This window comes from Chroicocephalus ridibundus, chromosome 12, assembly GCF_963924245.1.
Source record: "Chroicocephalus ridibundus chromosome 12, bChrRid1.1, whole genome shotgun sequence".
Taxonomy (NCBI): domain Eukaryota; kingdom Metazoa; phylum Chordata; class Aves; order Charadriiformes; family Laridae; genus Chroicocephalus; species Chroicocephalus ridibundus.
The window spans coordinates 18,550,958-18,576,478 of NC_086295.1; the positions used below are offsets into that span (position 1 = coordinate 18,550,958).

At 53.6% G+C, this 25,521-nt stretch overlaps 1 protein-coding gene across 1 annotated transcript in view; it reads right to left on the reverse strand.

Moving 5' to 3' along the window:
* The window catches only part of LOC134522213 (rho GTPase-activating protein 39-like), a 57,205-nt gene that overhangs the window by 15,066 nt on the left and 16,618 nt on the right, over positions 1-25,521 (reverse strand). The window contains exons 2-3 of the mRNA XM_063349606.1: positions 14,241-14,639; positions 3,760-5,068 (exon numbers count right to left, since the gene is read on the reverse strand). Of these exons, the coding sequence (XP_063205676.1) occupies positions 3,760-5,068; positions 14,241-14,639 (1,708 nt within the window). The remainder of the gene's footprint in view (positions 1-3,759; positions 5,069-14,240; positions 14,640-25,521) is intronic.

The following is a 25,521-nucleotide window of genomic DNA, read 5'->3' on the forward strand; positions in this document are numbered from 1 at the left end:
AGTGGCTGACATCTGTAGTTCTGCAAGAGCTTGGCTGCCACAGCCGCAAACTGATGCTGTCCCTAAAGGAAGCACTGGGACATGGAGTAACAGGGCTGATTGTCCAAGTTGTCCCAGAGCACCCAGGAACAGCCCAAGGAGGAGCTGGGCTGACTCCCAGAGCAGCGTTACAGCTCTGTGGCACCAAGTACACACCAAGGAGCCAAGTTTCTCCCTGCTCTTTGCCTCTCCGGAGCCATGGAAGGCCAGGAGGTGGGTGAGGAACACCAGGAGGAGACTAGACAGCCACAGCACTATCAGCATTGTTTCCTTCTCACCTTTACCCTTTGTGGCCCCTACAATCCCATAGCTGGTTCCTGTCTTTACCACTTTTCCAAGTTCTAGCAAAAAAAAAAAAAAAAGGGACAAAATCCACATGGCTAGCAACCATCAGGAGCTGCTGAACTTCAGGCAGCCTGTGCCTGGACAGCCTCTGCAATCCCACCACAACCTTCCTAATGGAAATGCTGGCCAGACAAACAAGCAGGACAGGAGAAACTAAGAGAGGCACGGCGGAGCACGGGCACAGCCATTTTGATGGCAAGGCTGTCACCCGTGTAGGATAATGAGTTTGAGTTGGCGAAGTGAAGGAGACCAGGTATCTGCGTCAGTCAAGTTCCACCACCAACAGAGCTGCTCTCATCGTACCCTACAGACACACCACGACCTCCTGCCAAACAGGCCCTGGTCCTCAGCATCTGCAGGGAAGATACAGGCCGCGGCTGCAGACCAGCGCTTCTGCAAGCACCGCTGCACAGGACTCAGGGACGCCTCTGTGATGGGCTCCATACTGTGTTTTCCCATCCTAGACAGGCACAACTTTCCTTAAATTAAATCAGAATTGTTCACAAGTACTGGGTTTTCTCTTCTTCTCGGAGAACTAGGGACAGCTGCTCCCCACCCGCGGCCTGCAGTGATCAAACTCATTTGCTCCAGGGACAAGTCCACTGATCACAAGTTTACAGAGATAAGCAGCAGAGACAGACCTTCCATCCTCCCAGACTTTGTACGTAGTTTTTACATGCGGCCCTTGTCAATCCTTCTTCCACAGCGATCGCTACAGATAACTACATAATTAGAGCTTTGGTAGCACTGATCCCAAGAAAATTATATGTAATAACTACTTGTGAGAATAAGACACTTATTTTGCCCACCCAGAATTCTCTGGCTTGGACTGAAGTGTCAGCCTGGGACATATATTGAACTCCAACACCCAACAAGTTGTTTTAGGAAACAGACTTCTTTGTTAGATTGAAATTCCCACACAGAGCAACTAAGAGCTAACAGCCCACACTTCACAGCGTTCTCCAAGGAGACCTTCAGCAAGTAGGAGAAAGAAAAGAAGATAATGTTGAGGTTTTTGGTTTTTAAAGGAAGCCAAAGAAACAGAAATCCTGTAAATTCTGGTTTTGCAGTGGAAAAAGTGAAAGAGAACATGCATTTTCCTTCTTTGCAGGTCACCTTTAACATGCATGCCACACTCTATTCCAGTTCTGGCCTACAGTCAACCCCAAAATACACTTTAGTTCTTAAACAGTTAGAGCTAGTGAGTGTTTTCTTCTTAGTAAGGAGGAACTGCGGAACTCACGACAGTTGTGCAGTCCAACCCCTCCCTCTCTTACACCAAACATGTACCTACATGTGGATGACAGGATTAGCACACATCACACTTCACCTCTTATTGCCAGCCTGGGGCACAATCGTTTCTCCTGCTTTTCTACTTTGTTTTGGTTTTTTATCCCTTGGAGTTACCCCTCCACCTCCTCACCCTCTCTGAATCAACATGCTGCCTAAAAATCCCTGCTGCCTGCAGTTCTCTGCCACCTCCATCCTTGGTCTTCCTCAATCCACCTTCCACGCCCAGGGTTGGTTTTCCTCCTGCCACCCTAATCGCTCCTTCAGCATGTTCCTTCTGAGGATCCACCCCCTCATACTCTCTAGAGGTTCAACAGGCTCTTGGGTCTCTCCTCTTCTCTCTCTAGAGTTTATCTCTCAAATCTTGTTCCCAACAACTGTACAGCTATTATCTTTGTGCTGACAGTACGTATCCACCTCTGCTCAGCCTGTCCTAGAACTTCTGCCCACCCTCCTCAGATAGTGAACTTCCTCGCCTCCCAGTTCTCCCCTCCAGCACACAGGCCCAGCACAGGACATTGCTGGTGACTCAAGCCACACACTGCCATTTTCAGGTGAGGCAGTGATTTTGCTGATGTATTCTCTGCAACCTCCTCCCCTCCTTACTGGGACTGTTACATCTCGGAGTATTTCTGTATGCAGAGTATTTATTTATCAGCTCTTTGCCTTTACCACAACATCCATCTCCTTACATCTTCCACTGTATTCTACGTCTCCATCCTACCACACGTGAATTATTTTTCTTCATTTTCAAGGCCATTCACAGCCTATCCCCAACCCACCATCTCTTGCGCATCATCGAGACATCAAGTCTCAGCTCTCCCCGTCAGTGCAAGGAGGTGTAACACATCCTGAAGACCAGACATCAGTCTTCCAACAACTCTAAAGCGGCTGTGAAATGAAACTGCTGAACTATTACTGTAACATGTGAGTCGTATAGACTCAGACTGGCCCTGTGCCTGAAAAAATGCAAAACATGAGAACATGACATCAGTTTTTAAAAGGGTTTCAGGTGAAAGCAGGGCACTATCAATCAGAAATTACAATAAAGAAAGAGGAGAATGCACAGACATAAATCTGACACGGCGGGGAGGTGGCAGCCTGGCTTTTAGAGAAAAGTTACACCTCGCAGGTCTACTGGAGCAATCTGAAACAGTCAAGGAGCTTTGCCAAGTTTCTTCATGAAAGGTCGTGGACCAGCAAAGAGGAGAAAAGACAGAACACAGGGTTAAACCAGTCACTTTTCACACAGAGGGTTGTTATCTGCTGTGCCTCGCAGAAGAGATGCAGAGACTCAGGCTGCTCAGCAGGAGCAAAATAACTGGAAGAGTGAGCAAAGAGAAAAAGGACAAAACCTTCACAGGATAGAAAATAACCTATGGAGAACCTAAATCTGAACTAAAACCACGACGCAGGAAGTTCCTTCAAATCCAAATAGGAGAAAAGATGGCAAACTGCAGAATTCCGCAGAAGAGCTGTGCTACAGAGAAAAACTACTACAGATGTGCAGGCATGCTAACGCGCTTTAAAATAACTATTTCTAACAAGAAGGTGCTAGAGTCCCTGTCACTGGTTTTCTGAATATTTCCATGCAATGCTCAGGAACGATCGGAAGGGAGAACAGAATATGAGGAATTATTAGAAAAAGAAGAGGGAGAAAAAAAGAGAAAACACTGCCACGTGGCCACGCAAATCCTGACACCTGCGTCCTGTACCCCACCAACGCTGGCACCCCAGTGCAGAAAGGACACGTCAGGGCAAGGGCAACCAAAGAACACACGAGCGCCAGTAAAATGATCAGGCAGTAGATTCACCCAAATAACACAGCAGAGCTACGCGCAGCGCTGAGGGCTTGCTGGACATGAGCCCCTTCACAATTTCCCCTCCTCTCATGCCACTGGCCTGAAATGGGGTCTCCACCTGTAAAGCCGCGAAGCTTTGTGACCTGTTTGCTGTTCTGCAGCCACAGAATTCCGCCTGCAGCACATCCATTAGACCCACCCGGGAGCAGACTGGGTCCTCAGCTCTGTACCACGATAGTACAGCAAAAGCGTACGATTTAACCCGGTGTAGATGGAGAGGTACCTGGGAGGAGAGGCGGGTAGCGTCTGATGAAGCCAAACTTGTCTGGCTGGTCACATTCTTTTCTAAAGAATCTATTTTCTCAAAAGTCCTCTTCTGCCTCACTGTGTCCTGTGGAGCAGCCACATCATTGGGAAAGCTGCCCCTGCCCTCCAGGCCCTGTCTGTACAGAGACCTGTTACTAGCTGAGACATCATCCCTTGAGCTCCGGCTGATGCATTTTTTCAAGTGGTCGGACTGAAATCTGACTTTGCTGCTCTCTGCTGGGATGCCACTCTCCAGACTTTCAGCATCAAGGCTGGCTTTGCTTCCCCTGCAAGCTGCTGACCTGCCCACTACAGCACGCATCTCAGCGATCAGCTTATCGTTCAAAGCTGTCAGCTCGCTGCTGCTGCCCACAGAGCCAGGTCTTCCTTGACCTGTCCCTTGCCTCCTTCCTTTCCTTTTTCTCAGGCTTGGAGAAGGGCCAGTCGAATAACCAGAGTCCTGATGGCTTATACCAGTTGGATACTCTTGAGTTTGCAGGCTGTTCTGCCGACTGTGGTGGGCTTCCATGTTCTTGAGGACATTGGCTTCCAAGATCCTCCAAGACTGCTTGAAGCTGTCCTTCGAAGTAAGCTGACCAGGCAGTTTAGTAGAGGCATCAGCTGTTGCAGCAGAAGAATGGGACAGTTTGGAAGACTGATCGACATTGACCATGTGTTTTATATATTCTCTGCCAGCCGGGCTGTATTCAGTGGAAGAGGGATTTCTTGCATGCTTTTTTGCAGCTTGCTGCTGTTGCATTCCTGGATGCTGTAATAATTTGGTTGGTTGCAGCTGCTTTTTTAAGCTATTGCTTGGTGACCTTGGTGGAGACATCCCACTCATACTGATGCTTTCAGTGTCCATGTCTACAGGTGGCTCATCATAAATTGGAGACTCTAAAGATGGCTCATCATATATCGGTGCAGGGGAGGCATACTTGGGGGAAGCAGGCTGGAGGTTTCCCATCTGATTCCTTGGAGGTGTTTGAGAAGTCGGACCATTCATCAGCACTAGGCAAAATCCACCATTCTCCGTCTTTTTGATCTGCATAGACTGCTTTGTTTCTCCTGTAGGCATTTGCTTTGCAGCTCCAGGGCTCTGGGACGTGGACTGAGGCTGAGCATATATGGCTGGTTTTGGAAGAGATTTTTGGCTGTTGGCCTCTGGAGCACTCTGCAGCTGAAGCGAACTGTTCGAAGAGCTCTGTATCTGCCTCAAACTGTTCACTTTGACCAACATGGCTGCTTTTGTGCCTGGCAGAGGCTGCCAGTGGGTAGGAGTCTCCCTAAAGGAAGAAAGATACAAATACAGGTAATTATTTAAGAGTTATATTAACTGAAGTATCTTCTGCTTCTACCCAAATACCAGACTGTTAGTCTCATAGCACTCAGAGATTCCCTAACCAGTTATATCAGCTCCTCATTGTTTTTTCCTGGAGATCCCCCTTCCCGAAACAGAAACACATCATCATCACACATACGATAAATTACTGAGTCAAGAACGACAGCACAATGAGTTCATCGTACTATAACCCGTCCGCTATCAACAGCGCTGTGAGACAGGAAACAACCTATGCTTCCCAAGGCTCATTAGCTAGCATGGCACCCAGAAGGACCTGCTGAAGACCAGAAAGCTACTCTGGACCACTCGAGCAGCGAGTTGGAAAATAATCCCAAGTGTCTACCTTCAGATTGTCAAACACTCCTTCCCCACCACGTTATTTTTTTTGATCTAAGTTTCCAAATGCATGTTTATTTTGCAGAAGAACCTACGAGGTCTATGGGAGGTGTATGGGGGTGGACATCCTCAGCTCGCAGGATGTGTGTCACACTCCCACCAAGACTCAGTGTAGAGCATCCTCACAGTCCAGTCCAGATGCCCTCAGATCTGGATCCCTTGGCCAAACCTACCAGCCCTGCTCAGTTCTCATGGCTGCGAAATCCTCCTCTGCTGGGAGTATCCTCTGACCGTGGTGGCACTCAGGATCCACCACAACCTAGTGTGCCGACCGCAACATCCCAGTCCCAAAGGTGGATTCTGCAGCGTAATAACAACCTGCTGTCAGGCTGCGGCTATACCCAGTCTATATTTGTGAGCTCTGAAGAAAAGGTAGTGGAAAGGCTGTTAAACCAGCCTAAGCCTCCAGGTCTTCAAAGGCACCACTGTCCCCAGGAAGGTCCCCTTGAACCTGTCCCCATTTTGTGCCCTCCCTCCATGTATCCCCTACCAGCCATCACCGGGTAAAACCTGAGGGTGCACTGCGTACGCCCTGTCTGTGACAGGAGATGTTCCTGTAACACCTTCAGAGCCATTTTGCTCTCTTGGAACCTTAACACCAGTTCCCCGTCCCGCACTGCTGACCTGTCCTGCACGGCCCCTGCGCGGGCACACAGACCCAGCTCCACCGCATGCCCAGAGCTGCCTCCTGGGGATGCTACCCCCCTGCTTGTGCCTTCCCCACCGAGTCCCAAGATATCAGGACATCCCAACCCTCTTGCGCTCTGCTCCTGCTCTCCAGAGACCTTTCACCCGCTGGGTGCCAGCCCCCTCCTTCAGCATGGCTTCCCTTGGGGTGCTCTGCCTGCTCTCCCCGCTGTGGCTCTCCCACCAGCAGGCTGCACCTGCACACACCTTGCTCTCCCCACACCCCACCCCAAGAGGACACGTCTGCCCCACAGCAGCAGCCCCACGTTACTGGAGGTGCCCTATTTTGCCTGCTCCCCACTCATTTACCTCCCCCACATCCTCTGCCCCACACCCAATATCCCACGTCTGCTCCCAATCACTCCACTCCTTAAGGGGGTGGGGTGCCCCTTCCCCATCCACAACTTACCATATTTTTGGCAAAACATGCTCTGTGATGGCACGGCACCGCTGTGAACCCCACCTCGGCACAGCGGCGCTGGAAGAGGCGTGGGTGAGGCCGGCACTGCCCCGCCGTGGGCGCAGCAGCTGGCTGCCGGCCAGGGTCCAAAGGCCCCCACCGCCCTCTGGCCACGCCATGCTGCACCACTGCCTTTGCAGGGCCTGGCTCCTGCCCCATGAAGACACACGTGTCCGCCTCGTGCAACTTACCAGGCGACAAGAGAAAGGGCACTGTCCTCTCCTTCCTATCCTGGGGTCACCCTTACTCCGGGGACCTCCCCCAGCATCTCCCACAAAGGCACAAAGGGTTTTAATTTAAGCCAGCTCCTGGCACTACTTGAAGATGCAGATGCCACAGCCGTGAGGAAGGACTGTCCCCCAGCCCCTGCCTCCCACTCACAGCATCGCTGCCCAGGACTGACCTGAGCCCTGTCCCAAGAGCGGCTGATTGGAAAACACCAAGGGATTTGGGTTTGGCTTCCCTCCACCTGCCCAAGCTGCCACCAACCACGACCCCCACACTCCCACTCCTGTTTTGCCATCAGCAGCTTGTCCTCTGCGTGCTTCTTCCTGGAGGCGTGATGCCTGGAGCAGGGGGGTGACCGCCAGCGGTGCCAAGCGAGGATGCCGGTGGGCAGGGAACAGGCAGTGGTAATGGCAGGATGGGGCTAGCATTTGTAAGGATACACGTCCCTGCAACCTACCAGGCATCCCTCCCTGGGGACCGCAGGGACTGCTCCTCACGCCAGTGTATCCCTCCTGCATGCGGCCCAAGCCCCAGTCCCAAGCACAGGCACGCTGCAGACCCAGTTGTTCCTCGAAGAGCTCCTGGACTGTGAGCCACCTCCCGAGGTCATTCCCCTCCCTGACCTACAACACTGCACCTCCAGCCAGATCCATGTGCAGCTGAACCACCCGCTCAGCAAAGGTTTGGCAGACCCACCTCCATCAGGCACGGCACGACCAAACTCGTCCCGCCGTGCAGGCTCAGCGTGCACCAGTATCTCCCAGTATCGGCAAGCCCACCAGTGCCCGCTGCTCCCACATTCACGAAATCCCCACCGATCTGGAGCGGCAGGAACTCAGCCTGCAGCCCTGCTGCCTCCCTACTCAGCTCTGGGCCGCAGCGAGGATGGCGTCACCTCCTGCCCAATCAGTCCTATCGGCACCTGTCCCTGTTCGCACCCGCAAGGCAGCACTGGGCACATCCCGATCTGTCCCTGCATGGGAGTGGGGCTGGGCATCCGAGCAGCACCACCAGCTTGGCCTCCGGAGACAGGCTCCCACCTTAGCATGACATTATGATTTCAGGGTGCTGTGCGACCCCAGCTGGTGAAGACCTCCCCACCCCCGCATCCATGAAAAAGATCAAAGCCCAGATTTTGGCCCTCAGATGAGCAATGAGGGATGTGATCCGCAGCTGTGCTTGCAGCCTCCCCCAGAGGACAAGCTGCCTACCTGTTACCCCATGCCAGCTGGAGGGCAACGGGCTCCCTGAATCACGATGGCTCCTCGCTGCCCCAAGTCACTTCACTGGGGTGGGAAGGTGTCCCACACCTTGCCCCTGCCCGGGAGGATGTGGTGGTGCCTCAGCACAGGAGCTCGGTGCTGGCACGGGGCTCTCCCTGCGCCTGCTCCGCAGATGCCCTGAGACCAGCTGGCAGGGCGTCAGGACAGGCTGGACAGACGGCCACGGCAAAGCAATCAGGCTAGAGGTTCCGCTGCGAGCAGCAAGCCTCCCCACGGCAGGTTTTTGGCACTTGCAGTCTGCACCCCAGCAGGCAACAGGACCAGAGAAACGGGCTCCGCTGCCTCCGCAGGCTCACAATCCCTCCTTCAGGCTGAGGGGCAAAGCTCGCGTTGGGACTCAGCTCACCCCAGACCATTTCAGAACAACTGCTGCGAATCCCTGGAGCTGGTAGAGCCCAGAGGTGCTCAGGCAGCTCTCGGGGAACGACAGCACTAGGTCCTTTTGCATGATGGCCACGCAGGGCGGCCGAGCAGGGTTGGGCTGCAAAGGTGCAGTCAGAGGCGGGAGATGGCCAAGGCCACTGTGCCACTGCTCTCCAGCTGCAATTCAGGATGCAAGGACTGGTCCGGGTACCCATGCATTTGCCAGGGGTTCCTTAGTACCCACTGAGTATTGGTACCTCCCCAGGGCACCCCAGTGCCCACTGTGTGCCCACAGGCACTCCAACTTGAAGGGGAGGGTATTGCACCCAGGAGCTTTGCATTCAGAGCTGGCATGGGACTCAGGCATGTTCCTCATGCCACCATAGCATCCTTGCATGGCCCTGCCGGGACCGTGGCGGGGTGTCACAGGAGACAGGTGAGCTGTGCTGCTCCAGTGTCACTGAGGGCAGAAGGAGCCAAGCTCCAGCCTGACCATGACCACCACGCTCCCCCTGACCGGAAGGTTTGTAAGTGAACACGATGGAGAATTGAAACCTCTAAATATGTGTTGCATCCCACTCCGCCTGTCAGTCCCATCTTGGACACAACATGCTCTCTCCAGCCTCCCCAGCTGCTGGAGATCAGAGGAAAGAGGCACTACCACAGAGAAGACAAGGCTTTTTTGAAAGGACCATTTCCACAGCCGTGAATGATCTCTTGGGGCCATGTCTGGATACAGCTTCCCTCAATCCCATTCCCAGGCTGCTGCAAAGACCAAGCAGAGGAGAACAGGGACTTCCTGACTTCCCAGCTGGAAAAAGGTTCAGCCTTATCCTTCTGAGCATGAAAGCTCTGACATAAAGCAAAGCCAGGGGTAGAGAAACATCCCAACACAGCCTCTCAGCCATGCTCTTCAGCCACCAGCAGCAGAAACCCTGCCGAGTCCCCCGAGACGGTTCCTTCGAGGAATGCTTTCAAGTAGCTCCAATATAAACACCGCAACCCGGCACTGGCTTTCCCAGCCTGCACCCAGCTCCAGCAGGCCCAGTGTATCCGGCAGCTCTTCCCAGGCTCCAGAGCTCCATTGTTTGCTCTTCCCTCCCAGAAGCCTAGAGAAAAAGCCCCGCACTTCAGCCCAGCCCTTTCCAACAGTCATTTTCCTGGTGCTTTGACAGAGGCAACTGAACAGGGATGTTTGTATTCCAGCAGCACTGCTACCGGTGCCCACACCAGAGGCGGCAATGGAGAGCCTGCGGAGGTGATCCCCCCAAAGCCAGGTCTGCAAGGCCCCAAGAAGAGTGCTGGGGACACATGCAAAGCATGTTGTGTTTGCACACCCTGCCCTAAGGCCAGCGGCATAAGAAGGAAACAAGCCTGTATTAGGAATCCTGATGGTGTTTCTTGCCTGATTATGAAGAACTTTGTATTGTCATTGCTTACACTGGGCCTTGAGAGATGTAAGCCCATGATGAGGCAAACCAGACTTGGAAGAGGCAGAGGTACTCTCACAGCCACCTTCACGGGCTTCACGTCACATGTCCCCCCCTAACTCCCCTCCCAGCACAGCTTCCCGGTGTGGTAAGACCAAGCCCCTTCTCTCTCCCAGCCTGGGATGCTGAGCCATGGGGAAGGTGGGCAAGGAGGGGACAAGGAGCATGACCTGCTGCCCACACAGAAGGGACCCCCACCTCTCCTGTGCTGGGGGATGGGATGTTGCTGGGGGCAGCAGATTTCTACCTGGAGGACTTTGAGATGCATTGCTATCACAAGGGGAACCTTGGAAACTCCACTCTGAAACAAGTTCCTGACCCTGGGAGAACCACGGGCTGGTCCGCATGGGCAGCAGGGCTGGGGACGGCAGAGCCCACTCGCAGCCCTGACAAGTGGTGCGCCTAAATGCTGCAGACCAGCATACAAGCTCTGCTCCCAGCAAGACTGTCACCTTCAGGCCTCGGCCCTCTGCCATGCCCAGCCCCTTCTCACCCATGAGGCCCAAGGAGCTCCGGCAAACCCCAGCACGGCTGCAGCAGCTCAACAAGACGCTTCCAAAATGCTACCAGTTGCTTTCAGACCCAGGCTGGTCTCACAGTCCCCAGGGGAACACATCCATCCTTTGCAGAGCTTCCCAGATCATCTGTCCCCCATCTCCCCTGAAGAGAATCCATCTTCCTTCCGATTAGTATCCCAAGTGCTCAGAAGGGGGCTGGAGCTGTAAGGCCAAGTGCCGCCCCAGCAAGGGAAGAGCAGAGCTGGCGCCAGGCTGGGCAGCAAAAAACAACACGGGACCAACAGCACGTGCACAGGCAGAAGAGCTTCCCCAGCAGGCTCCGGGCATCACAGCAGCATCTCCCCGTCAGCATGCAGCTACCATTTCCGCGGGAGGGGTCGACATCCCCATGCCACCCGGGAAAGCCAAGGGCCAGTGTCTAGCGAAGGCTGCTCGGAGCTGGTACGCTTCAGAGAGCTGGAAGGGCAGCAGCGAGCAGTGGGGCGGCGAGGGAGAGGGTGGGATCGGCCTGCAGATGGAGGGAACAGGCAGCAAGGAGCAGGCGGTCCCTGTCCGGGGAGCGTCCCTGCTTCGCTCGAGAGCGGAGTGCGGCTGCAGTTTGGCAGCACCAAGACGTGGTAGCAGGCACAGGAGATTTAGCAGTGCTGACAGAAGGCACGAGAGAGGAAGAGGGGGGAAAACCGGTCTGCTAAAAGAAAAAACCTCAACCACAAAGTATTACTGAAAAAAAGGATGAAATCCCTCCCCCCCAGCAATCTGTGGCATGTGCTTGCAGGAGGCCCCTCTTGGGGACCACGCTGGTCTCTTCTGGCCTCTCCATCTATCACGGGATGACAAACACAAAGGGAAGAAAAACAAATCTTTTGCACTGCCATTAGAGACAAAAGCAAAACAGTCTTGGGCGCAGGTACCTATAAAGATGTCAAATGCTTCCAACAGCACTCAACCTATTTGTCCTCTGTTTATACAGCTGTATTGCTGCCGAGGGAAGGAAGAGGACACACTTATGTTTGTCTTTGGAGAACAACACAGACAACAGAGCTGACAAGCGTGGTGTGCTTTTGCTGTTACTAAACCAGACATCCCATTAGAGCCGACCTGGGAATGCTGGCTTTGGGCTCAGCTCTTTGCTCATCATTTTACGAGCTAGGAAAGGGCAAGAAATCTCTCCTCTGGTGTCAGACTTTGGTAGGGAAATTGTTCTCTGCGCTGTAACCGGACATGCAAGCCCCTGCTCACAAACAGCAATGACAACACATGATGGATGTGCAAGGAAACAGTGCTCAGTCTCCTGCTTCCAAGAACGCAGCTTCCACAGGCAAATGCTGTTGGCTTACTGCTGTGAGGATCTGGAAGAGCCTCGCACGTCCAAGCAGCCTGTTAGCTCCCACGTGAGCTTGCCCTTCAGTGGAGTTTGCTGCAGGCTCAAAGTGCCCCAAGGTTGCTGCAAAAACTTGCGCTTGGGATGGAGCGAGGGAGGACCCCTTCCCACTCCCTTTCCTTGCATGAGAACCAGCAGTGACACCTGACAGAACCATAGAGTGGTTCAGGTTGGAAGGGACCTTAAAGATCATCTAGTTCCAACCCCCCTGCCCTGGGCAGGGACACCTCCCACTACACCAGGATGCTCAAAGCCTCATCCAGCCTGGCCTCGAACCCCTCCAGGGATGGGGCACTCACAGCTTCTCTGGGCAACCTGGGCCAGGGGCTCACCACCCTCACAGCAAAGAAGTTCTTCCTAATATCCAATCTAAATCTACCCTCCTTCAGTTTGAAACCGTTACCCCTCGCCCTGTCATTACACTCCCTGATCCAGAGTCCCTCCCCGTCCTTCCTGTAGCCCCCTTCAGGTACTGGAAGGCCGCTCTGAGGTCTCCCCGGAGCCTTCTCTCCTCCAGGCTGAACAATCCCAACTCTCTCAGCCTGTCCTCATAGGAGACGTGCTCCAGCCCTCTGATCATCTTTGTGGCCCTCCGCTGGACCCCTTCCAACAGGTCCATGTCCTTCTTGTGCTGAGGACTCCAGCGCTGGACACAGTACTGCAGGTGGACATGCTGCCTGGCTGACAAGGAAAGGTAAAGCAAACCCCTGCCCACATCACATTGCTCCCCTTCCTCCTATATGAGGAGCTCAGGATATTTTATGCCCTGTGCAAGGCTCTTGCCCTCACTCCTCTGGAGAACATAGTTTGTCGATGCCTGTCCCGGCTGCCCCAGAGTGCTGGGCTGCAGAGTGACAAGGAAGGCAAGCCAGTTGGCTCATGGCAAATCTCACATGCCTGTGGCTCACCTGTGGTCACCAGGGCGGGACCAGAGGGAACTGGGAGCTACTGGGGTTCAGCTTAAGGCATTTCTCACTGTTCAGGTTTCTCCTGGCGGGGCAGGGATCATCCTCTGGATGGGTCTGAAGCTCAGAGGGGCTGCTCATGGGGCAGGAGGCACTGGAACCGTTGCAAGCGCCAGTTAAGCTCCGAGCTCTTTCTGGTGCACTGTATGTGCATCACCAGCATCTCCCAGGCATGCAGCTCTGAAGTGAATACAGAAGCATCTCACAGGGGGCAGGAAACAAGCGATAAACCTCAGTTTAGGGTGCTCTAAAGCATATATTTTCCAGAATCGCCATCCTACATGGTTGTCATCGCCTTGGCTTTTTTCTTCTCTCCTCAACAGCACCAGGCACACAGAGAGGCAACCTTGATCCAAACCCCAAGCTGTTAAAGACGCCTGGCTTGCTGCATTGCCCAGAAGTGGGGACGAGGAGCACTGGCATGGATGGCAAGAGTGCTAGGCTCACCTGAGCTCTGCTCTAGCCCTTGGGCGAGTCACTTCTCAGTGTGACTCAACTCCACTCGTTGCACGGCCTCCCTGGTTGTTGGTACCACGTTCTCCAGGGCAGGATGATGCCCAGACTGGGCAGGAGGGAGACAGGGCAGCCCGGGGCAGTGCTCCAGGCAGAGGGGTCGTCCCCACAGAGACTGGGGAGGGGATGCTTTTGTGCAGCTGAAGCTGGCAAAGTTTCAATAGAAAAAAAAAAAAAAACCCTCAATTGTTGTCAGACTGGTTTGAGCGTAAGAAAATCTCTTAGCCAAACAAAATAGCATCCCGTTATTGTTCTTTCATTTCTGGCTTGATGTGAGCAAATAACTGTGCCCAGGAGCTCCGTCCTTGCTGCCCCACCTCCCACCCTGGCGGAAGCTGCAAGCACATGCAAGCAGCCAAGCCAGTGGGGACGGAAAGAGTCAGAGCAGGCGGGCTCCCCTGCACCCTGCAGCGGCCCTTGCATAGCAGCTCAGCCATCCCAGCTCAGCCATCCCAGCAAACCCTGCCACGAGCATCCGGCAGAGCTCTCATCAGTGCTTGATATTCCTGCCTGTCCCCTCTTTAGGCTTCTGTTTAGCACAAAGGACTCTGGAGCAATGATTTATCTTTTAATGTGTGTTTTTATGGTGCCTCACACAAACAAAGCCTGGCCCAGACTGAGGACGTTCAAGTGGTAGCGCGGTGGTGACAGTGGACAGCTGTATCCTGGGAAGAGGAGGGCGGGAGGTGGCGACCTGGTACCTGGCAGCACTTCGCCCCAGCGCTGTGCCCTCTCAAGGCAGCACAGCTCCCCAGCCCATTTGCCAGGCAGCCAGTGCCTGCCTAGCAACTGAAGCCACCCATTAAAAAGAGTAGGCTAAAGCTCTGCCTACCTGCCAGGGTCTTTCCTCTTCTCTGCAGCACAGTCCCCCTTGCCCTTCTCCATCTCCTCTAGGAGGGCCATTTGGATGGGGGTGCTTCTGCCTTCGCTGCTGGTGCTGCCCCGGTGCAACTGTCCCCGGGAGTCGGGCTGGGAGCTGCGTTTCATGGCCTGGAGCTGCGCCAAGGGCACGATGTCACAGCCTTGGGGCCGGTGCCACACCGTCTGCCGCGTGATGGCATTGTAGTAGTAGAAGCGGTTGTTGTTCTGGTCAAAGAGCTCCCACCACTGCTTCTGGTCCGACTGGCGCACCTTCAGGTTGGGAGGGGGCTCCCAGCCACACTCGCCAGTAGTCAGGTTGACATACATCCGCTCCTGGGAGCGGGGCTCGATGATCTCCACCCAGTCTGAGCTGCAAGGACAGGAGAGTCACATTAGTCTGGGCGAGAGGCTTGAGGAAAATGGGTTGTCTGGGAGTCCTACAGAGCTGCTGCCTCCAGGCCAGGCAGCTGTGCTGCAGATCAAAGCGCTGCTTGGGGCCATTCAGCAGTCTAACCATCTCAGGGGAAGACAAGGGGAAGAGTTTGAGATGAGGCTGTGCCAAATCAGCAGCTCCCTGGCACAGGGAAGGGGAGGTCACCTCCCCAGCCCGGCCCCAGTGTCAGCTCACACCACTCACCAGCCCGGGACAAAGCAGCGTAGGGCGGGAGAGCATCGTCTGCTGATGCTCTGATAACTCACATCAATGGCTGGCGCGATCGCAGGAGTGCAGGCGCCTGGCGAGATGCACAGGGGAACTTGCTCTCAAGAGCGGGGAGGATCTGCAAAGCAGGATCTGCTCCTCTTGGGAGCTGCACCCTGTTGTTAACACCACCTCGGGAGACCAAACCCCTGGCTCCTGGCAGCGTGAACAGCCCGACTGTGTGAGTGCCTGCCTGCAGGGCTCACATGCTGTGGGGCTGGGGGGGTACCTCTGGGTCAGCCGGCCCCTGCTCAAAACCCACACTTGCTTGCCAAAAAGAGAAAAGTGGGGAGTGACTGGTGGAATCCATCTCCAGTGCAGCCTCTTCCCCTCCTCCCTTGGCTGACAGGACAAAGCCCTCGGTGGCCCTTTGGGTGTAAGGTGACCCAAAGGACAGCCACAGCCTGCCATTGATCCATAACTCCTCTGCCACCCAGAGGAGCCCCTCCAGCCCCAGGGTCCCTTGCCAGCACCCACGTTGGCCTACTCTAGGGCTCAGTGAGAGCGCAACACAGACAGTGCTGTAGGCAGATCAGCGCAATGAGTTTGTAGCAACAGAGGTGTTGGGTTGTGTAGTCCTCATACGTGCCACGTCAGCCTTTAACGCTGACCCACTTACCCCAAAAAGCTGGCCCAGGTGAGAGCAAAGCCAATACCTCCAGGATGCTGTAGCCAAAACATTTTGGCTGGCCCAGGTAAACAGAAGGGGGTGCAAACCCCAGCAAGGTCTCCTCCCACACAGGAAAGATGCTGCAACTAAAACGATCCCACCCCTGGCAGCACGCTCAAGTGTGCGGCTGAAAACAGATAAAACCTACATGTGGCCCCAGTTCCTCCTTGCACCCCTGAGTCCTGGCCCTTCACCCTCCTCTTCCACCCTGTGTTGGTGGAGGCTGCTGCAAGGAGGCACTACTTAACCCAAGTTATTTTTGTTGTTAATAAAAGCCATACAAAAAGGACAGGTCCAGGGCCACCTTTGAAACCTGCTCCTGCCCTAGTGCCTTGGGGGCTCAGACCAGCACTACCTCCAGCTGCACCCCGGGGTGGCTGGGGAACCTGATCGGGATGAAAGACACTTTTTTTGTGGCATGGGTCTGTTTTCAGCCAGATCAGCTGACCTGGCCCACGCTCTCACCACCATGACTGTTTGCACTGGTCCAAAAAGCAGCTGGGAGCAGAGCACACGGCCTTTCCCCACGGTACGGATTCCTGCTGGGCTTCCACCACTGCCAGAGTGGGGCAAGGCACTGCCAAGAGCGTGCCTGCGAGCAGATCCCACTTGGAAAACCCCGTGTCCAGAAAACATCTGCTGTGTTGTTTGGTATTTTTTGGCCAAAACTACATCAGTTATTTTATTTTATTTAAAGTACAACATGAACAGTCATACCAGAACCCCATACCACGGCTCAGGGTAGGAATCCCAGAACCAGCCTGATTATCTCCATGCAGCTGCAATGTCAAACCATGGGCACAGGAACAAATCAGCAAGTCACGGCCATTACCAAGGGCATCGTCAACTGCAAAGAGGTGTCATCCATAAACGGGGCATAAAAAGGGAAAACAAGGGAGGCAGCAGAGCCCGCAGTGCTGGGAGGATAGTGCAATGCTGCCCTGGGGAGGGGAGGGGAAGGGCAGGGGAGGAGGAGAGCACGCATTGGAAGGGCTGGAAGAGGAAAGCAGGCATGGCAGGACACCTTCCCCCCCTGCCAAAGCAACACAGAAATGCACACTTAGAGGAGCCTGGGGGAGAGACACAGAAGGCGGTTATGGAGTATTTGCTTGGCAAGGGGGAAAAAAAAAAAAAAAAAAAACCAAACCAAAAAACAAAACAACAACAGCCCTGCAAGACCCAGCTGAGTGATGAAGACACAGTTGAGCGATCAACCTTTTTAATGTTCAAGAGCACACTGGTTTTGATCTGTTTTGCCAGCAACTGGATTAGCAACGCTCTGAAACACTGACCGCTCTACCAGCGCTGTTGCTCCTCAGGAGAGAGGAGAGGTCAGCTATTTTCTGTTAAGTGCAGGCTATTGAAAATAATGAATTCTTCTCATGGCACCTGGCCACAACCGAGCATGTGTTGCTAACTATAGTCTTCCGCTTCAACAAGCTTACATTTATCTTTGCGTGCAAAGACACGCAAGTGGATGACTCGGGTTGGTGACCTCCTTGCTCCCCTTAAAATTGAGGGGCTGACTGAGGATAACCGAGGTGGAGTTCACCAAGGAAAAAAAATCTGCACGGAACACATTGAAATACCAAAGAGTTTGGTACAATCACATTCATACGTTAAGACAGAAAAGGAAAAGCAAGGAGCACATTCTTGGAGCAGGGCCAGCCCCAGGCTGCCACATAAGCCTTGAACATAACATCAGGAACTCTGGAAAGACGTGATAAACGCAGGATTGCGGAGAGATAAGGCCATAACTTGGACATAAAAAAAAATAAAAAAATTCCAATTCCCCTTCACAGGGTTAAAGAAGAAGTTTCCTGGGAATGGCCATAATTACACTCTTCCCCATTCTCTGTCCTCCCAGCTCCAAGTGCTGGGTAAGCAGCAGCCACGGAGCACACGCCTGCTCCCGCTGGCACAGCGGCACCCGGTCACAGTCACACCAGCAGATCACTGTGGTCGTTTCAGTCCATCTCACCTCTTGGGACTCAACATCGCCAGGTGCAGGACTTCTCTGCAAGCCCAGTTTGCAAACCGTGACCGAACCCCCACTGCAGCCTGAGCGTGGGGACACGCAGCCTGCGGAGCCCGCCGGCATTGGGGCAGCACCAGGGAACTAACCCAGGCGCCAGAGCCTGCAACACGGGGGAATTTCAACAAAATCCCCCCCTTGCTTCCAAAAAACAAACACACATTCCCAGCGTGCATCCTCCTGCATTCTTAAAGAGATTTTAGGAGTTTCCTCTGCATCCTAAGCAAATACACAAGTACTTTCCACACCTCGTAGCCACAGCTCCAGCCGCTTGCTCTAAGCGGCCGAGCCCCACCTAACTTCAAAGGCACTTGCCTTGGGCACCCTGACTTTTTGAGGGGTGGCAGGGCCGTGGAGGGGAACTCAGTCCCCAAGCAGTGAGGTGCCGTGGGGGTTGGAAATGGTGCACCAGGCATGCAAAAAGCAGGAAGCATACGGCTTTTTGTGCGCTGTTGCATCCCGCGTGGGCAGACAGGTTTGCGCCCACCCAAAGGCTTAGCCCTCGCAGGCCAGCAGCTTGTTTTTTGTCAAGGGTTGTATAGACAGAGCAGGCAAGAGGCTGAGCTGCTGCGCTCCGTCCTGCCAGCCTCTGGGACAGAGGTGATGGACACGTGCAAACCTTGCTCCTTCAAAAACAGCTCGGGTCCCTCCTGGATGCCACTCCTGCTTGCCAAAGCCTGGGAATTAAAAATAAAAATAATAGTTTTTTTTTTAAAAGGCTATTTCAGCCTGAAAGAGCACGCTGCTGACATCTCCTGATTATATCTTCTCACAAAGACTATAAACGTTAGCGCAAGGTCCAGGAAAGAAAAAAAATTGTTTCAACTAAAGAGAAGGGAGCAGGACTAGAAATGATGGCATCAGATACATGAGAAGAGTCACTTCCAGGACAAACTGAGAAACCCCAAGAAGTTCAACAGCCACTACTCCACAGGAGAGCTGGTTTTCTTGCCACCATCACCCAAGTGACATCACAGCTCAGGCAGACAAACACAGTCCTTGGACACTGCAAGTTCTTCGCAAGGCCGTCCGAAGATAAGACTAATAGAGAGATGTTTTCTCAGCTAGAGCTGTTATCTTGAAACCAGCATGAGGTGACCATCCATCCCTCTGCATGAAGCCTTCCCTCCACACATGACCTGCGCACACTGCTCAGCACCCACTCAAGGAGGCATTCACCTGCCAAGGGCAAGAGAGCCAAGGAAAGCCCCAGGAAACCCCTGCCTTGGGGAGCTTCACACCAGGCTGCGAGCAAACCCCTCTGCGTGGCTACACAAGAGCCCTTACGGCTTGATCCCACGTTTCACTTCCGTTTTCTGCAATTTTTGGACTTCTGTGCTCCGAGCCAAGATCCCGCCTCCTTCCCCCACTTCCCTCCTTTGGGATGAGCCCTGCAGAGAGCTGGGGCAGTGCCAAGTCCTTCTTGGCCAAACATGAATCCATACCAAGTGGGATTTTTGAAGACTAATGCCCTCCATGAGCAATGAGGGTTGCTCAAAGGTGGCCTCAAGACAAAGAAAAGCAACTGGGAAATTAAGCTCTTCCTCCAGGAAGCAGGAGTTTGAACGCAGTCCATGTATGGTCTCGTATTTAATATCATAGAAGGATGATGACTCAGAGGACAGGGGATCCTCCTGGATAGCAGGAGGCTGAAGAACTAACTACTATATGAGTGTTGACCTTTACATCACCTCCGCACCTTGCTCAGACAAGGTGTTGCTACCATGCCCTGCGAGGGTCAACAACCTTGCTGCATCCTGGCACCAAGATGTGCAGTTCTTTGCCTATGGCTCCAAGCCAGGGCTGCTGAAGCCTCTGCAAAGCCCCAGGAGGCAGTGGGGCCCCAAGACCACACAGACCCCATTATGAGAGGTCATCTAACAGAGGGTGTGTCAATGCTGAGACTAAGTGCCTAATAAATGGTCCTCCTTGAGGATGATGAATGAAGAGTTCAGCAATCAGACACACACAGAGATTGAAGTATAACTCTCAGAGGCTGGTCACGCTGTGACACTGGCTGGAGGCAGGGACACACGCGTGCGGTCCGGGGCTCCTCGCTGCAGCAAGTGGCTGGGGTGATAGGGACCGGCACCTGAAGTGACCTGTCCTACAGAAATAGGGAGTTCAGAGCCCCGTTTGTTTGCTGCTAACAGAGTGTATGACAAGGGGCCCATGGGAGGGAACAGGAGTAGCCTTATGGGGAGCGCAGCCATGTTTACAACCCCGAGTGGCCAAAGGGACCAGACCAAGGCAAACCGGTTAAGAAACGGGGAGCGGGCACCATCCCAGAGGCACCGAAGCTGCGGACATCACTGCTTCTCTGCAGGCCCAGGCTCCCAGACCTGGCTGTGCTCAAGCACCTCAACATCACCATAGCTTTTAAACGGATCGTGCTTGCCTTTTCACCTTCTGCAGGACAGGCAACGCCACCCCAGCACACTGGGTGGATTGTCAGACAGACTCCCCTTAGAAAAACGTCGCTCACTGCAGACACTGAGCAATAAAGTGCAACCCCAGGGTGGCTCCAAGTCACTCAGATTTGCACATCAAAGCTAGGACAGGGCTGTAAAACTCATCTGTATTCTGGAGCTGCAGAGGGCCTCCATGAAGGTCTCTAGCACCAGCTCCTTGCAGTGATGTCCCACCATCTGACAGTCAATTTAGGCTTTATTCACCGCCTTCTCTCAGCCAGATCCAGAAAAGTTGTAATTTAGATCTTAGGAAAAAAAAAAAAAAAACCAACAACAAAACAAAGCATGTACCCAGAACAAGCCCCTCCCCCCCCCCCCATATATATATATATATATATATCTGAACTCCTTTTGAATACACATGCATCCTTCTAACAAAAATTATAGGGGAACTAAAATAAACATAATGTCAGCCTGTTCCTAAAACTCTCCTGCTTCCGAAAATAAGCATTATGCAAACAAACCAACCTCTGCTTCGCAGGAGACAGACCAGACTGTGAAAATATAGAACAAACGGCTGCAATTGCTCAAAGCCTGAGCATGAATGCTGAGCTCCAGCAGAGCAGGGGCAGCTCTCTGAAAGCAGGGCCCAGCCTAGGAACACGCTACAGAGATGAGAACAGAGCATAGCACCATGACTTGGGTGGGTCAGAGGGAAGAGAGAGCCTGGAAAAGGTCCTATCACACAAAGCATCTCATTACCTTGGTGTTTTTAATTAAAAAACAACCCCCAAACAAAAAAAAACCACCACCAACCAACCAAAGCCCCAAGCCTTCTGTTAAGTGCTATTTTCAAAGATAGAGACATCAGATGAGAAACTTGGTGGCCTTTTGCTTGCTCAGACTCTGCTGGTTCTTGCTTCTTCCCCGGCCATTCCCAAGCTTCCCCCCAACCCCGGTGCCAGCACTGCTGGCTCTCATCTTGCTGCCATGAGTCTCCTGATTCACCTCAGCTCCAGAACAGAGCCAAGGGCAATGGGGCAGCTCATCCCACTGGAGCGGGTCAGGGCAGCACCAAAATTAACAGCAGATTCCTCCAAGATCCTGTCTCAGAGAGAAAGAAGAAACAAGGACTTTCAGGACACAGCTGAGAGTTCCTGGGGTCTCCATAAGAGGCAGGGGAGAGGCAGAGGAGAATGCCCCCCAAGGGAGGACAGACATCATGCCAACTTGCACTACAAAGATAATCAACTTAAAATAAAGCCCAAAACAGCCCCAATGGCATAAGATCTTACAGCCTGACACCAGCACCTGAACACTGGGTGCGATGGGTGTACAGGCATCTCAGAGCACTGTATCTCAGCGGGGAGACAGGAGGACAGCACAAAAACTGCCACCACACCAACCTCCACGCTCTCCATCACCCAACTCTGCACTTAGCATGGCCCACCAGGACTTGTGCAGCCCCACCGGCAGCACCAGGCTCATACTGATCCGGACCCTGAAATCACCCCCAGGCAAGCCCTGGAGCCAGGCAGAGCGCACCCCATGGGGAGGGAAAGACAGAGGGACTTGAAGTGCTCCTCACTCCCACCCCATCCTCCATTCCTCCTCCACAGGATGGGAGTTCTGCGACAGAGGGAAGAACGAGGGGCAGGAAACATCCCCGTTTTCATGGCTTCAGGATGGAGCATAAAGCACCTGATGGGCGCTAACAGAGCAGGAGTTCAGGTACCAGAGATGTGGGCACAGTCACCAGGGGACTGCACAGACCAACACTAAAGGAAATGGCACCTGAGGGCAGGAGGAGAAATAAAATCCACTCCCATTAAAAAAAAAAAAAAAAATCTTGTTGATGTAGACTAGGCATAGCTCTGCCTGTGCCTACACAGCCAGGGTAAGCACAGGCTCCTGCTGCGGCTCCTCTGCCAGAGGCAGAGTGGGGCTGACTGCTGTACCCGGGCAAAGGACCTGCTGCTCCTTTGAAGACCAAGGGCCTCTCCCTTCTCTCTGTCCCCAAATCATTGGTGAGGGCGAGCACCTGGGACTGCATTATGGATGGAGACCAACTATGGCCACCGCAGCCCGGGCAGAAGGTGAACGACATTCAAGCATTCAGTGTCACAACGGTTGCAGGTGCTTCCCTCTTTGTAAGGATCCCCAAGCTCCAGGGACACAGATCCAGCTGGACAGCCTCTCCTGCGAATGCGTCCCAGCCAACCCAGGGGTTTTACATGACTGAGGAACAAAATCCCTTGTAGAGCTTGAGGTACAGGTCACAAAGGAGCAGCGATCCAGTCTCCTTGCTTGGGCTACAGGATCTGCCTGGACAACCCATTCAGCCCTTGAGCTCCGCCATGGTGTCCCCTGGATCTCTCCTACCACCACGGCTGGAGTTTCCATTTGGCATCAGAGCACGGGCCAAATCCCCAATCCTTACACAGCCTCCCTAAAGCTCTGCTTTGCCCCAGACACAGCGGCACCTCCTAAGTTCAGTGAAGGCTTCAGCAGAGTCGTTTTTCCTTTTAAGGGTTGAGCATTTGAGAAGGAGTTTTGGAAGAAAAAAAATTTAAAAAAAATAAAATGTACTGGCAGTTTTCATCCCCTCTCTCTCCTTCCAAAACGTGCTGCATGGATCCACAGCCCCATCCAAATCCCAGCTGCTTGGAGGGGAGGCAGCTGCAGGGAGGCTTGCTGCCAGCCGGACAGTCCCTGCCCAGGGGAACGGTGTGCCCTGGAGGAAAGCTGAGGCCTGGCACAGCTCAGTGCTCTCCTCCCATCTGCACAGCCACGGGCTGTATCAATCACAGGACGCGTGGTCAGGTTTGTTGCTGCCAGGACTCGGAGCGATACGAGCAATGCCGCACTCTGATGGCGACTGCATCCCACCTCAACGTGCTCATAACCAGACTTTGTCCCCAACAAAAACGATTTACGTGGGAACACCTCAATTTTAGCAATATCCTAGAGAGGAAATACTTCACAGGTGCTTAGGCGAAGGCATTATGGGACAACCTGCGAGTTCAGCAACAGCTGACCATCCCGGCTGGGACATATCCTGCCCTCCCTCCATCCCCTGGTGCTGCCCCACCAAGGCATCCGGAGCTCAGCCCCAGGGCAGCAGCCTGACACCTTCCCATCACCCCCAGAGGCGATGCCCTCGGCTTCAGGGAGGATTTGTACAGGCACATACACTGTAAGCACAGCTCAGTGAGCGTCATCGCGGCCATCCCATCCGTACACAGCTCCAGCGAAGGGGCGTTGGGTACTCACGAGAGGCCATCGCCAGCTGCACCAGCTGGATGGGGTGTCCCCCATTCCGGAGAACCAGGGGCCGGTTCTCTTTAATATCTTTATCAATGATCTGGATGAAGGGATTGAATGCACCCTCAGTAAGTTCGCAGATGACACTAAGCTGGGCGGGCGTGTTGATCTGCTTGAGGGTAGGTTGGCTCTGCAGAGGGATCTGGACAGGCTGGACCGATGGGCTGAGACCAATGGTATGAGGTTCAACAAGGCCAAGTGCCGGGTCCTGCACTTGGGTCACAACAACCCCATGCAGCGCTACAGGATTGGGGCAGAGTGGCTTGAAAGCAGCTCGACAGAAAAGGACTTGGGAGTGTTGGTTGACAGCCGGCTGAATATGAGCCAGCAGTGTGCCCAGGTGGCCAAGAAGGCCAACAGCATCCTAGCCTGTCTCAGGAATAGTGTGGTGAGCCGGACTAGGGAAGTGATCATCCCCCTGTACTCGGCACTGGTGAGGCCCCACCTCGAGTACTGCGTTCAGTTTTGGGCCCCTCGTTACAAGAGGGACATTGAGGTGTTGGAGCGTGTCCAGAGAAGGGCTACAAAGCTGGTGAGGGGCCTGGAGGACAAACCTTATGAGGAACGACTGAGGGAGCTGGGGTTGTTTAGCCTGGAGAAGAGGAGGCTGAGGGGAGACCTTATCACCCTCTACAACTCCCTGAAAGGAGGTTGTAGAGAGATGGGGGCTGACCTCTTCTCCCTGGTGACAAGTGATAGGACGAGGGGAAACGGGTTCAAGTTACGTCAGGGGAGGTTTAGATTAGATATTAGGAAACATTTTTTCACTGAGAAGGTTATTAAACATTGGAATAGGCTGCCCAGGGAGGTGGTGGATTCACCATCCCTGGAGGTGTTTAAAAAAAAGGGTAGATGGGGCACTGAGGGACATGGTTTAGAAGTGGCTCTTGTCAGGGTAGGCTAAAGGTTGGACTCGATGATCTTAAAGGTCCCTTCCAACCTCAACAATTCTATGATTCTATGATTCTATGATCCTTTCAGGCATGCTCATCTCCGCAGTGAGGTACCCAAGGTCACACATCTGCTTTCTCCTTTTGTCTTCTTGAGACACACCAAGCTAAGACAGATGTTTCCAGCCAGAGAAGAGCTGGGCTTTATCAACCGCTGGGTGCGTGTGCTGGCACTGAGTCATACAGGTTCTGCCCAAGATGGGACTCAAGGCACAGAAGAGCCTCCCAGTGTTGAATGTAACCCTAAAAAAAGGGAACAGCCCAGGCCTAATTTATCAGGGGGATGGACACACGGCAACAGGAAGAGACAGAGCTGGAATCCGTGCATGAGTCTCCTGCCGAGCACCACAGAACTACCCACTGATTGAAACCCTGGTCAGTGACCAGAAAGCTGAGTGTGGCTTGTTCCCGTTTCCATGGTCCTCTAAGTCCTCCACACCTCTCGCCAGCCACCAAACAGAAGTAAATCTGACCTGCACAGAGTGACATTTCCCAACACTGACAAGGCTGTGCCTGGGGTCAAGAGCGTCATGTTGATATGGCTGCAGGAATGAGGTGAAGAAGATTCACCTACCAAAACAACGAAGGGCAAAGGCCCGGAGCCCTGGAGAGGCAGGACACACCGAGTACTCTCCCTATGCCAAAGCAAGTAATGTCACACAGTGATATCCCTGCTATTTCAAGGACATGGCAGCACCCACTGCCCTCTCTGTCATTCTAGGAATTACTGACAAAGGTCCTGATTTATCTAGCTTGCTGCCCAGCTGCTTCAGGACTGAGATTTACTCTTCGCAGCCTCCTGTATCACCGCTGCCGATTTCAGGGATTCCTCTCAGCATTGCCACAAAGCCCTTGCAGCCAGGGATCCCGCAGCTGCTGCCTCCGCCAGTAGATGCCAAGGAGAGCAGCCCAAGAACAGTAGGCTCCACAATCAGAAGGTGCTCTGGAAAAGCAACCACACCACATAAACCCAGCAACTGCTGCACCACCCTGGCAGCAGCCCACATCACTCGTGCTGCGCGAGGAACACGACACCGCAGCATTAACTCCGCGGCCAACTGATTTTCATCATTTCTGTGTGCGAATAGATCATCCTGGGCTTAGTGAAACCAGGCAAGGCGACACACGGCCACAAACGTGCCACAGTGCTACAGGGTGTATA